The sequence below is a fragment of the Zingiber officinale genome, chromosome 2B (genome assembly GCF_018446385.1).
Source record: "Zingiber officinale cultivar Zhangliang chromosome 2B, Zo_v1.1, whole genome shotgun sequence".
In the NCBI taxonomy this organism is placed as follows: domain Eukaryota; kingdom Viridiplantae; phylum Streptophyta; class Magnoliopsida; order Zingiberales; family Zingiberaceae; genus Zingiber; species Zingiber officinale.
This window is the reverse complement of record NC_055989.1, coordinates 143,174,839-143,189,290: the sequence shown is the minus strand read 5'-3', so window position 1 is coordinate 143,189,290 and position 14,452 is coordinate 143,174,839. Positions and strand designations below refer to the sequence as shown.

Below are 14,452 nucleotides of genomic sequence, written 5' to 3'. Positions count from 1 at the left end.
TTAGTTCCGTTTTGCACCGTGGATGGCATTAAAAGCTATGAGCTGGCTTTTGTTTTCAAAACTTTATTTTTTGTGGCTTAAAGATTCCTTTCACACGGTCGCTGAGGAAGAGAGTCGTGTGGAGATCGTGAGTCGTCCACGCGCGCATCCGACTGAAAATGATCTGACTGTCCACTTGTCGTCCATCCAGACTCTCTCCTGCTCTTTTTATATCCCCGCGTCCTCGCCCTTTCATTCCCCACCCATCATCCTTCGAGCGAGAAGACATGCCTCTCGAAGCTTCCGCGGCCGCTGCCAACTCCGGCCAGGCGTTGACGGGAGTCGTGTTTCTGCCCTTGGAGGAGATCGGGAAGGAGCTCGCCCTGATTCCGACGTCCCCAGATCTGTCTTTGGGCCGTCAGAAATACGCCGATGAGTGTGAATCTGCCATCAATCAACAGATCAAGTCGGTTCTATTTCTCTCTCTCATTCATTTAACCTTATGTTTATTGTAATATTTTTCCCCTGCGATCTTTGATTCATCTTTTCGATGAAATTTCTTTGTCATTCTCGAGATAAATGACCTAGGATCTCCACAATGCGAGCGAGTTCTTAGCTGCCTTGTTAGTTGATAGTTCTTGGAAAACGCGTCTTGTTTGACTTACCTTTCGTTTGTTCTGTTCTTTAAATTCCTTCTATGAGAAATTTAATTAGATCAATCTCAGTGATCTCGTCAACATTGTTCCATTCGCAGTGTCGAATACAATAATTCGTACGTCTATCATGCCTTGTTCGCTTACTTCGACCGCGACAACGTTGCGCTGAAAGGCCTCGCAAAGTAAGTAGGCATTTATTCTCTATTTTCATACATGTGTTGTGATTCTGGAGTATATTTGACTTGCTTTTGTTCATTACAGATTTTTCAAGGAGTCAAGTGAAGAGGAAAGGGAGCATGCCGAGAAACTGATGGAATACCAAGTAAGTTACAGATTCAAATTTCAAGGTGTTTGTTATTGTCTTTGAGCTACGACAACTGATTCTAAATCTCTCCGTGATCAGAACAAGCGAGGAGGAAGAGTGAAACTCCAGTCTCTTGTTATGCCACCGTTTGAATTCGATCATCCTGAAAAGGGAGAAGCATTGCATGGTAAGTTCAAATCTGTGCATCAGCACAAATCTACTCTATCGTTTTATGTAACTGTTGCATATAAATATTTGTTTCGTCCATTCTCCTCAATATCGATGAATTTTATCCTGTTATTACTTATTTGATGATGTTCCAGGAAAGAGACTTTTTTTTTAAACAACGATGGCGACTATTCCTAAATTTTTACAATTTAATGTCGGCACCAAGAATCCTAATATTTTCATTCGGAATCCTAAATTTTTACATCGAGATTGAATTATTTGGTTTTGTACCATTCCATTTTTTTAATATTTTTTTGCTACTCTGCTAAGTTTGATAAAACCTTGGATTTTGTAGAGTATGTGGTGACATTGTTTTGCTTTGTTTCAGCCATGGAATTGACTTTGGCTCTTGAGAAGTTGACGAACGAGAAGCTGATCCAGCTACACAATGTAAGTGATACTGAACCATGGTCCAACTAATTAGTGTTATCTCATATTTTAACTTTTACATTGTCTTGAAATTTAATCCAGATTGCTGAAAATTGCAAAGATGCTCAACTGGCTGACTTTATTGAGAGTGAATTTCTCGAAGAGCAGGTGACATAATTATGAGGATGGTTTAGCTGATTGTCAACTTTGACACAATTGTTAATTTGTTCATAAAAATTCAACATAATTTCACTAAAATCAGCAAAATTATAGACAAAAACCTATAATAAGATTGAAAGGTCAAGGTAAAAAAAGAAAGCAAAAGCTTTATTTCCATTTTCTACTCTCTAGTAACCAATCTCTATACCGCTATTAGAATACCGTTGGAGCAAATAAGTAATAGCAAACTTATGAACTTGTCAAACAACAAGTTAGAAAAATCAAATTTGCTTGCTGCTGCTGAAATTTGTAATCTTCATCTCATTTTCAGGTGGAAGCCATAAAGAAGATATCTGAGTACGTTGCTCAGCTGAGAAGGTTAGGGAAAGGACATGGTAAGGATTCCATTATTAAGATAATCTCTAGATGTCTGTTTTGAAATGTTGTAGATAACCTTCAGATGTCTTATTTGCGATTGGGTATTATATGCAGGGGTTTGGCATTTCGACCAGATGCTCCTCCATGAGGGAGATATTGTGGCTGCCTAAAGTGTTGAGGTCCTGATCAGTTACATCTGTCTCTAGCTGTAGGTTGTCATTTGCTTCATTCTATATTTGTAATCTTTGATGTTGTCGAAAGTAGAGAGCAGAAACAGACAGGATTTCCGGAGGAAGTAATATTTGATGTATGACATCGAAGTCTAGTCTCGATTGACTATGAAACTTGGTTCAAGCTTTCGCAATCAACTGGATTAACATTGCATGTTGGAATAAATATGTGCAATTGTGTGTGGTTGTCATAACTTGAAAGGGCTGACCTCATGCCATGGATTTGGGATCCTTCGTTCATAAAAAAAGTGGATTAGGGGATGGATCGCTTATAATTACGACTAGATTATGGCCGTGATCCGGTCATAATTGGTTATGATCCCTCCCTAGGTTCACTATCCCTAGATTATAGTTTGGATTGGGGCAAGTGGTCGGAGGCCATCTCCTGCTCGTCAACCGGCAGCTTGGCCACTTTCCCACCGCTGGTGACCTCCGAGCGGCCTTTGATTATCCGTCATGACCCGAACTATAATAGGGGGTGGTGCGATCCGGCTGCAATTGTAAGTGGTCAATTCCCTAGTCCATTTTTTCTGGACCATGGGCTCTGGGCTCATTAAACCTAGAGTGATTGTTCTATTTGTTTACTATTTTACTTTCTTTAATTATTCGAAGGAGTATAACTGCTATTTTAGACTCTCATTGAGTAAATCTACAAAGTCCCAATTTGAATATAGGAGTTTGGTCATAGTGAAATTGTTATTTTACTATGGGAAGCCTCATGAAAATAGATCAAATTGTATTCTTGGATTCGAGAACTAAATTTTCTAGACCAATTGTGTTGATAAATTTGAATAAGCTTTCTATACAATTTTTATGAATTGGGATTGGAAGTGGAACATTTTTCAAATCATTAGTTTATGAAACTATTTTCATCCATTGTCTCTCTCGCGGTCCATTGGGAATAAGAAGGATGGGAGTATGAACACACGCCCAATAGATTAGGAGAGTAAGTCTCCAAAGGAGCGTGTAGATGAGCAATATGTGAGCGCATGGAATGTGCTAAGGTGCTAATGGAGTTCTAGGGGCCTTGATAGTTGATACAAGTACGAGAGAAGGGGGGAGGGGCAAATAATAAGTACTTGTGAAAGATAATCAGGATGACCCTTTTTTTTTTTTTTTGGCTCTAGTAGACATGATGCTGCCGAAATCTGTGCGGCTTAAAATTCTCTCATGATGTGGTCGGACCTGTATGGATTGTAGAGAGTATCACAGAGTCATCTCAGTAAAGTTCCTATACTTAAATCATAGTGGGATCATGTAAGGAATTGAATATAGACAAAAAAAAAATTATCATTAGACACCATAGATTCCCTTTTATACCACTACGAATCATTCTATGAAACTCTAATAGGAAATTTAGGGTCCCAATTTTAGGGTTATGAATTTCGAGTCTAGTGTTAAAAGGACAATTTTACCTGGGGCATCACTACGTGATGTCTCGAGTTGCTTTCGAATGTTCAATGTCTCAGTACCCCATTCCAACACCATGACCCAACTTCCTGACTTGACCTCCTGAATCACTCTTATAGCTCAAGAGTCCTAACACATCATGCTCCATACGCAAGATCACATCCCAAGCTCCTTTAATCATATTTCATTCAATTTCACTTCTTAGTTTGACATGAATAGAGAACTAGTAGCCCCCAGGACGCAACACAGATGGTAGACTCATGATATCTCTGACGTAATAATCAGGGATCGATTCTCAGGAACTGACGGCCTATGGTTATCCTACCATGCGCCTAATACTTATGTACTTACATTTACCTCCCTCCATATCCGTGGATCAAATACTAGGAGGACTCCTAAGATAGTGGATCTACCTTTTTGAAGAGAAAACTAGTGATAATACCCCTCCAACACATGGCCAACAACCTACAACCCACAATCTCAATATCCAATAACCTAGATTTCATAGCAAGATTCTCCAAGTGGTATGGAAGGGAATATATAGTATGTTAGCTTTGCTTCTTCTATATTTTTATTATTCTATTCCTTCTATGATTCCATGATAATTTAAATAGAGATTGTTAGGCTATAATGGTTGCAAATAAAGTTTCATATTAAAAATATATGAAAAGAATCATGGATTTATAAGAGAAAGATATCTCCATTAGTATGAGACCTTTGAGGTAGAGTCCAAAAATAAAACATAAAAGCTTAGGCCTAAAGTGGAGAATATCATACCATTATAGAGATATCTTAATTCTTTTGGTCCTAACAATTAGTATTAGAGCCTGAATTGCTAGAAGGACTAACCGTCGACTATGCACAAGTCATAGTCTAATCGAGCCATATGGGTGGAATATTGACTTCTAATGAAGGAAGTGAGGGCTCTCATGTCTGGATTAAGATGACCAGACATCAGGCAGAGAAGTCTTAGTTGTTCCTAGGAAAGGAAGTCCTAGTAGATCGATTAGAATGAGGGGCAGAAAAGTCTTACTAGGTTAAGGATCAGATGACATCAAGTGAATAGGCTTGAGGAAGCGGTCCTTCGTTTGAAGGGGGATTGTTGGGTTGCAATAGTTGTAAACAAAGTTCCACATTGAAAACATATGGAAATGATTATAGACTTATAAAGGAAAGATATTTCCATTGGTACGAGGCCTTTGGAGTAGAGACCAAAAATAAAACCATGAGTATTTAGGCCTAAAAGTGGACAATATCATATCATTGTAGAGATAAATTAATTTTTTTAGTCCTAACATCAGAGGGACCTTACTAGGATGACTTCGAGCTCCCTCTAACATGTTTTGATCCATGTAGGTCTGACCACATCATAAGAGAAAGCTTCGTCAGTAACTTCCAATAAGGCTGCTCTATTTTGCGATAGGATCATATATCAATAGTAATATAAGCGGATGGTATGTCTCCAGTAGACCTAGGAGGAAAGCCGCTCAAAATAGGTGGCAATGTTGATGGTATTGTGTTGGAGTGTGTCGGATGTGTTAGAATCGTTGACATCACTAGAGAGAGGGTGAATAGTGATTCGCTTTGTTTCAATCAATCGACCGTGTGCTCATTTGCAAAAGGTTAATATGCAGTGGAAAAATAAAAAGAAACAAACGAAACACAAACATAAACTTGAGTTTTTTTATGTGATTCGGAACCCCCCCGATTCCTACTCTATGGCCTAACATCCTAACATAAATACCACTATTTTTCTCCTTGTCAAAGACCTTCCAGAAGCGGAGAAACCTTTTATAACAATCTGTTCTTACAAGTAACATAAACTAAATACAAAGATAAAGTTGAAAATAAATACAATATAAATAAACTATTTTTACAAGAGATATTTTGCTTTGCTCATTGTTTGTTTCTTTGAATTTGCATCCTAAAGTATGGAATGCATAAATACGTTCCCTCGAAACCTCTAAGAACTATCCAAGAATAGACACTTTGAAACCTCCACAAAATCCTCTTTTATAGGGTTGTTATAGTGACTAAATCATCCTAACAATCAACTCTTTACTCTCAATAGTCAATCATGTGCTCAAATTTGAATATTGCTCTTGTTCTACTAGTAGAATTGTCAGTCGACTACATAAACCATAACAGTCGACTGATGTATCATTGATCAAGTTTTCAGATGAACTGTAAAATCTTTTGTTCAATCTACAATGTCATTAGTCGATTCCCTCACTCGACTTATGCAGAAGTTAATTACTAACACCCAACATTTGATTGCTCACACCATAAATCCCCTTAAATTCCAAACTAGTGATTTCAGACTCATCGGTCGATTGTCATTACCATAGCAGTTAACTGATATTTTTTCATTCTTGTCAAGGCTAAACTATCATCCTTGCCCAATATCTGATTGACTTCAACCTACTAAGACTTCATCTGTCCAAAATCCAATTAGCCTTGACCTTCTACGACTTTACCTGCCTAGTATTCGGTCAACCTGAACCTGTCAAGACTTCACCACTGTCAAACATTCAGTCCTCTTTGATATGTTTGGATTTTTCTGCTCATGTTTAACATCTGATCCTCCATGACATGTCAGGATTTCACTTCTTGTTTGGCTCATCATTGTAGGACCGTTGGGCCGGCTAGGAGGGAGTTGTTGGATATCCTGCTAACACAAAAAAGAAAACAAGCCCTCCTCGAACTCTTTAGGCTAACACTTGCATAATTAAGTTAAGCAGATAAATTAAAAGCATAAAGAAAAGCGAGGCACAAAAGATTTACTTGGTTACAACCGATGTAGTTGTTAATCCAAGGAAGATTAAGCTCAATAAAACTCCTTCGGGCGGAGAAGCCTCGTACAGCGTTGAAGTGCAGAAAACAGAACCTTAAACTAAAAGAGAGTGTGCAAGCACTGGATTTACAATCAGTGAGTTATGTTTAAGCTTCTGGACCAAGGTTATATTTATAGTCTTGGTCCGGGCGCCTAAAAGGGTTCCGGGCGCCCTGGGGGGATAAATTTTATCCCCCAACGGTCGGATCGAGTCAAAACTCGATCCTGTTGAAAAGTCGATTCCGAGCGCCTGGAAGGATTCCGGGCGCCCTGGTCGGTTCCAGGCGCCCGGAGCCCTAAGGTCAACATAAGTTGACTTTTCGACTCCGGTTCAGCTCGTCTCGATCCAGCTCATCTCGGTCCGGGTCTGTTCGCTCCGGCTCCGTTTGCTTGGGTGATCTCGGCCTTCCGGAATAGGGCTCACCCGAACCCATGTTCCGGCCTTCTCGAGCGTGCTTCCCTCCGGCTTCTCGTCCCTCGGAATTGCCGCGTGTTCCTTCTCGTCCACCAGCGTACTCATCCGCAGTCTTCATCCCTCAGTCGCACCCCGTGCCGACCTTCGCGCTAGCTGCGTCTCTTGCTCCCCGAGCAATCTTCCGCTCCGGCTTTCGTCCCTCGGAACCACCGCGCGCGCTTCCTTCTCGTCCGCCGGTGTACTCTTCCGCAGCACCTCGTCCCTCGGACGCACCACGTGCCGTCCTTTTCGCTGGCTGCGTCTTCCGCTCGAGTACCTGTGCTCCTAAGCTCCTGCACACTTAGACACAAGGTTAAATACAACGCAGGACCTAACTTAACTTGTTGTTCACACCAAAACAACCTTGGGGTTCCAACAATCTCCCCCTTTTTGGTGTGATCAACCCAAGTTAAGTTAGGGACAAAAATAGATATTAAATTAAACAGTTTATTGCAATAACATGCAACATGATAGAAAAAATTAAATTTTAACAGAATTTAACAGAAAATTTTAATTTTCTCTACCTCCCCCTAGACTTATACTTTCTCTTCTCCCCCTTTGATCACAATAAAAATGGGGTTTCAAGAAAAACAATCTAAGGTTTAAAAGACTTAGAAAAAAAATATCTCTAAACAAAAGAATTTCTAAGTCATTAAGATCCTTTTAGAGCAATTTCGAGAACTTTGAAAATTTTGCAATAATTTTCACCAAAAAAAAAAAGCATTCTAAGCCCAAATATTTATGCAAGAAAATTTAGCAAAATTGATAACGTAAAAAAATTTCTTTGCATTTATTTAATTATTGTTCTAATGCTCTTTATCAACATGATTTAAATTTCCATTTTAATTTATCAAAATTTCTTAAATCACACTGTTTCAAATTTAAAGCCACAAATATTAAACATGCAACAATTTGTATCATGTTAATTTCTATTATTTTTTGAATTTCAACTTCACAAAAATATTCAAATAGCATAAATTCTAACTTGATAAAATTCCTCAATAATATAAAAAAATCTTTCGGCAATGTGCAAAATTTGTTTGAAAGAATATTTCGTAATTTGCCAGAATTTTTTAACAATAAGAATTTGCAGGAATCTATTAATAATAGGTTTCTTAATCCGAAAATATTTTTCGATGAATCAATTTCTAATTTATAAAACTTTTTCAATAAAGTAATTTGTACTTCCAAATTTTTAGGACCAGAAAAAGTTTTCGATAATATTTCTAAGTTACATAATTCTTTCGAAAAACTTCTTTGTGATTCACAAAAGTTTTTTAGCAAAGTTTCCAACTTGCAAAATTCTTTTGTTAAGATATTTTGAAATTCGAAGAACTCTTTCGATAATATTTCAAATTTGCAGGATAAGTTTGACAATTGATTTTCTAATATAAAAAACTCTTTCGATGATTCGCAAAAATTTTCAGGCAATTCTTCGATTGAATCATTCAATTGATCAGAGGTTCGAGTCCATACCTGACTTATCTTGTCAGTAATTGATTCTCCCCCTATCGAGTTGCTTTCTTCCGAAGATTCTCCCCCGTCATCGATCTCGGGATGTACTTCGGCTGTTGTAGTACTTACCTCGATTTCGGACTCTTCTGTCGGTGGCTCGGTGTCTATTGAGGTGTCAGCTTCTGAAGGTTCTTCGTAGAGCTGCAAGAACTTTTTCCAAAGTTCTTTTGCGCTTTCATAATCTGCGACCTTTTTGAAATCTTCCTTTGGTATTACATTCAGAAGATAATATTTTGCTCGCCCATTTGCCATAGACTCCTCACGTTGCTTTTCGTTCCAGAGGCGTAAATCGAGTCCTTCTCCGTTCGTGTTCTTTGGTTCTTCATAACCAAATTTTATTATTAAAGAAATATCAGAATCTGAGTTAAGGTATACCTCCATGTTTTGTTTCCAGATGGAAAACTCCCCCTCGAATGCAGGTGGATAGTCGCTAGCTCCGGCCATGGTTTTGTTGCTTCAGACGGCGGTTAGTCCTTCTGAGGCGTACTCGGCTCTGATACCACTTGTAGGACCGTTGGGCCGGCTAGGAGGGAGTTGTTGGATATCCTGCTAACACAAAAAAGAAAACAAGCCCTCCTCGAACTCTTTAGGCTAACACTTGCATAATTAAGTTAAGCAGATAAATTAAAAGCATAAAGAAAAGCGAGACACAAAAGATTTACTTGGTTACAACCGATGTGGTTGTTAATCCAAGGAAGATTAAGCTCAATAAAACTCCTTCGGGCGGAGAAGCCTCGTACAGCGTTGAAGTGCAGAAAACAGAACCTTAGACTAAAAGAGAGTGTGCAAGCACTGGATTTACAATCAGTGAGTTATGTTTAAGCTTCTGGACCAAGGCTATATTTATAGTCTTGGTCCGGGCGCCTGAAAGGGTTCCGGGCGCCCTTGGGGGGATAAATTTTATCCCCCAACGGTCGGATCGAGTCAAAACTCGATCCTGTTGAAAAGTCGATTCCGGACGCCTGGAAGGGTTCCGGGCGCCCCGGTCAATTCCGGGCGCCCGGAGCCCTAAGGTCAACATAAGTTGACTTTTCGACTCCGGTTCAGCTCGTCTCGATCCAGCTCATCTCGGTCCGGGTCTGTTCGCTCCGGCTCCGTTTGCTTGGGTGATCTCGGCCTTCCGGAATAGGGCTCACCCGAACCCATGTTCCGGCCTTCTCGAGCGTGCTTCCCTCCGGCTTCTCGTCCCTCGGAATTGCCGCGTGTTCCTTCTCGTCCACCAGCATACTCATCCGCAGTCTTCGTCCCTCAGTCGCACCCCGTGCCGACCTTCGCGCTAGCTGCGTCTCTTGATCCCCGAGCAATCTTCCGCTCCGGCTTTCGTCCCTCGAAACCACCGCGCGCGCTTCCTTCTCGTCCGCCGGTGTACTCTTCCGCAGCACCTCGTCCCTCGGACGCACCATGTGCCGTCCTTTTCACTGGCTGCGTCTTCCGCTCGAGTACCTGTGCTCCTAAGCTCCTGCACACTTAGACACAAGGTTAAATACAACGCAGGACCTAACTTAACTTGTTGTTCATACCAAAACAACCTTAGGGTTCCAACAATCATGACATATTAGAACTTACTTCCATATACCTAACATCCGGTCCTCCATAATTATTAGGACTTTTATCCACATGCTTAGCATCTGATCCTCTATGTCTTGTTAGAACTGTTGGATCGTAAGCGTTCGATAGAGGGGGTGAATATCAATTAAAAAAAATTCGAGAGTAAGTATGTAGCGGAAAGAATAAACAAAAAGAAATGACACAAGTAAATTTACTTGGTTCGGAGCCTGTGTCGACTCCTACTCCAAGGCTCGCACGCAAGGGTGCTTTCGATGGGCAATTCACTAGAAATTCGAAAATGTTTACAACTAAAAGTACACGAACGCTAAAAAAAATAAAACTGACAAGAAAAAGAAGAATGAAAAGGCAGAGCGTTGTCAGCAGCGCCGCAGGAGCACCAGAGATCGAATCGTTCATTGTTGTTTTTTTTACTCCAGCCTTTACCCTCCTTATATAGGAGGTTCGGGGCGCCTGGATCCTTTCGGGCATCCTGAATATGACGTAGCCGAGCCAACCAGGGTGCTCCACGTGGCGAAGCGACGTTTTGGATAAATATTGCATTCCGGACGCCCAGGTCCCTCCCGGGCGCCCGGACCACTCTTCTCCAGCAAGTCCTTCTCCTGCACGAAAGAGTTTGTCCGAGGCAAAATGCAAATAATATTATCCTGCAAAACAAAGTGTTAGCATAGTTTAAAATGAACAAGCGGAGTATTAGCTAGATTCCGTCTCCTCGAGACCGGAATCTAGTCACGATGTCAACTTAGATATCCGAAATGGGTCTAAGTCGGATTGACGCCTAATGTTCCCTTTCTGGGAACGCGTCCTCACAGTCACTCCCCTCCAGTGACTTACCTTCACTTACTTGCCAGACGTTCGGTTAGCCCTTCGACCTGTCTGGGCTTCGTACCAGCTATCCGGTCAGCCCGTCGACCTAGCTAGACTTCGTGTCAAAAAGTTCGGTCAGTCAGTCGACCCGTTTGGACTTCGTGCCAGCTATCCGATCGACCCGTTGACCTAGTTGGGTTTCGTGTCAAACATCAGGTCAGCCTGTCGACCTGTCTGAGCTTCTCCTGCACACTTGATCAGAGTGTTAGATAATGACGAAACTAACTTAACCTATTTTTTCATTCATCAAAACTTGAGTTAGACCATTAGTGCTAACCGCGCCAACAAGAACTTCCATTCACATGTCTATCATTCAGTCCTTTATGACTTGTTAGTGTTGGTGGGGTTAGCACTAACGGTCTAACTCAAGTTTTGATGAATAACAAAATAGGTTAAGTTAGTTTCGTTGTTATTTAACACTCTGACCAAGTGTGCAGGAGAAGCCCAGACATGTCATTGTAAGGAACATGTGACATGTTTCAAGTGCAAGAAGACCAGACATTATAAGAACGAATGCCCATAGAGGAAATCCAAGAATCGAGAGGGGCGATTAAGGTTAGTGATTTTAAATTTTATGAAAATCCTATTTTAGCTATGCATACTAGTAATAATTTAAATATTTTCGATTATGATAGCAATTTGGATATGCATTATAAATCTTTCATGGTTGGTTCTAACAATTCACCTAATTCAAATTTAATTATCAAAAATAAATTAATGAATAAAAAATCAATTAATTTGAAATTAATTAAAAATAAATTGATTAATTTAAATAATAATCTAAAACTTAATCAAGACTTTGATCAAGTCAATAAAGACTAAGATCAAGTTGACACAAACCTTGGTCAGATCGATCAAAATCTTAATCTGACTAATCAAAAAATTAATTTTAAAGATAAATCAATTAATTCAGGATTAATTAACAATTTGTTTAATAAAGATAACCATGAATTAATCAATCCAAATCTAATTAATAATCCAACTATAAATAATTCAAATATAAATAATAAGAATTTAATCTATAAGAATTTTTAAAAATCAAATAAACCATTTTCAAAATTCACAAAAATAGAAAAACAGTTTTTAAATCTAAAAATCAGAAATTGAATTTTAAAATTAAAGAAAACAAATCTTTGAATTTTGAAAAACATAATGTTAATTTTAAAATTTAAAATTCGGATAAAAAATAATTTTCAAATCTAAATTCAAAGTTTAAAAATTCGAAAAATCAACTTTTAAATTAAAAAAAATGATAAAGTTCAATGTTAAGAAATTTAAATAATAAAAATCAGCTTTCAACTTCAAAAATTCAAGTTTTGAAATGTAAAAATTCAAAAGAAATTTTTTTTAAATTTAAAATTCAGAAAACAAAAGTTCTATAAAATCGGAAAAACAAAATGTTGTTTTGAAACATAAAATTAGGAATCTCAAAAAGAATATTAATATATTATCTAAATCTTAAAATATAGACTATTTACAAGTCTAAGTTAAATTCAAATCAACAACTTAAAATTCATAAACAAAGTTACAATCACGCACCATTTAATTATGCAACAATCAATAAAATTTCACTTGATAAAATTAGAAATCTTAATAATTAAAATGTATCAAAGTGGGTTAACACATTCAAGATTAACACAAAATGTATCAAATCGAGAATTTGATATATAATTAGAAACTAATATATTAAGTGTTTGATTGTTTTGACTGATGGCATGTTCAAATTGACATGCTCGTGCATATCTTAATTAATTGCAATATGTCATGTCTCACATGCCATATATTTTATCCATGATTTTAATTGCTTATCTTAGAATAGATAGATAGGAAAAATATAGGACAAAAGATATATGCTTGATTGACACTTGCACAACATAGTATCAAGGTGTGGCGAAATGATAGTATGTTAAGAAAACTTAGTCCAGATAATCAGGTGGAGTAAGGAGTGTCATACTTGATCTGCTTAACTAAGTGGAATTAACTGAAGCTACCTACCACATCCTATACTAATTAAACCATTAGTTAAGTGTTCAATTTCTCGAACCAGCTTTCTCTAAGGAAGTGGTCATTGCTCTGATACCCAAAAAGGTCAGTGTGTCTCGCCACGACCTGGAAGCCTAAAATGTGCACTTAATTGATCGACGATTAAACCTAAATCTAACACAAAGTCAAAGAATCCTTAGAACTCAAACTAAATCAATAAAAATAAAATTAGAAACAAGTCCTAGAATTAGATCTATCTCTATAGATCTTTATGCCTAGAATGCGAGATGCTTCACCTATGTCCTTCATTGAGAAACAAGTCCCTAGCCAAGTCTTTACAGACTGCAGCAAAGGGATGTCGTTCCCAATGAGTAGTATATCATCCACATACAATACAAGAAAGATAACTATGCTCCCTACAACCTTCTTGTAGACACAAGGTTCATCTTCATTCTTGATGAAACCAAACTGTTTGATTGCATCATCGAATCGAAGATTCCAGCTCCGAGAAGCTTGCTTTAGTCCATAAATGGACCTATGCAGCTTGCATACTCTTCTAGTATGCTGTGGATCTATAAAACCCTCAGGTTGTGTCATGTACACATCCTCGAGCAGGTTTCCATTCAGAAACGCGATTTTGACATCCATCTGCCAGATCTCATAATCGTGGTACGCTGCAATAGCAAGCATGATCCGAATGGACTTAAACATCTCTACTGGAGAAAAGGTTTCATCATAGTCAATACCATGAATTTGCTTGAAACCTTTAGCTACCAAACGACCCTTATATATAAGTTCATCCATGTCAGTCTTTCTCTTAAAGACCCACTTACACCCAATAGGTCCCACCCCTTCAGGTGGATCAACCAAAGTCCATACTTGGTTGGTGTACATGGATTCCATTTCAGATCTCATGGCTTCTAGCCATGACTCAGAATCTGGTCTCATCATAGTTTCCTGATAATAGGTAGGCTCATCCTCAATGAGCACAACGTCATCATGATCAGACAAGAGAAATGAATATCTCTTAGGCTGACGACGTACCCTATCAGACCTGCGAAGAGGTAGGTCTACATGAACTGGTTGCTGTTCCTCAACTCCTTGTGAGACAACATCATCCACAACACTTTGTGGTTCCAATTCAACTTCCATCGAGGCTTCAGTGCTATGGTCAATATCTTGAATTTCTTCAAGATCGAACGTACTCCCACTAGTTTTTCTAGAAACAAAATCTCTTTCTAGAAATACCCCAGTCTTAGCCACAACTACTTTGTGTTGACTGGGAATGTAGAAGTAATATCTCATAGTTTCCTTGGGATATCCAATAAAATAGCACTTATCGGATTTGGGTCCCAGTTTGTCTGAGACTTGACGTCGAACGTAAGCCTCACAACCCTAAATCCTCATAAAAGACACCTGGGCATCTCTCCCAGCCCATATCCTATATGGTGTCTTTATCACAGCCTTGGATGGAACTCGGTTGAGTATGAAGGTTGCTGTGTCTAGAGCATAGCCCCAAAG

The 14,452-nt window shown here is 38.8% G+C and overlaps 1 protein-coding gene across 1 annotated transcript; it reads left to right on the top strand.

Moving 5' to 3' along the window:
* Positions 1–243: 243 nt before the first annotated feature.
* LOC122049625 (ferritin-3, chloroplastic-like) lies at positions 244–2,361 on the top strand. Its single transcript, XM_042610987.1, has 8 exons — positions 244–445; positions 734–817; positions 897–957; positions 1,039–1,126; positions 1,496–1,557; positions 1,639–1,704; positions 2,027–2,090; positions 2,188–2,361. Exons 1-8 carry the CDS (start codon positions 267–269, stop codon positions 2,241–2,243), a joined length of 660 nt encoding a protein of 219 aa, XP_042466921.1. The 5' UTR covers positions 244–266; the 3' UTR covers positions 2,244–2,361.
* Positions 2,362–14,452: the final 12,091 nt, after the last annotated feature.

What these genes read in the sequence shown, in the direction of transcription:
- LOC122049625 (XM_042610987.1), top strand. Translation starts at nt 267, where the DNA reads ATGCCTCTCGAAGCTTCCGCGGCCGCTGCCAACTCCGGCCAGGCGTTG. An exon ending in GCCATCAATCAACAGATCAA is followed by an intron (nt 446 to 733) that starts GTCGGTTCTATT and finishes TTCCATTCGCAG; the next exon opens with TGTCGAATACAATAATTCGT. An exon ending in AAAGGGAGAAGCATTGCATG is followed by an intron (nt 1,127 to 1,495) that starts GTAAGTTCAAAT and finishes GCTTTGTTTCAG; the next exon opens with CCATGGAATTGACTTTGGCT.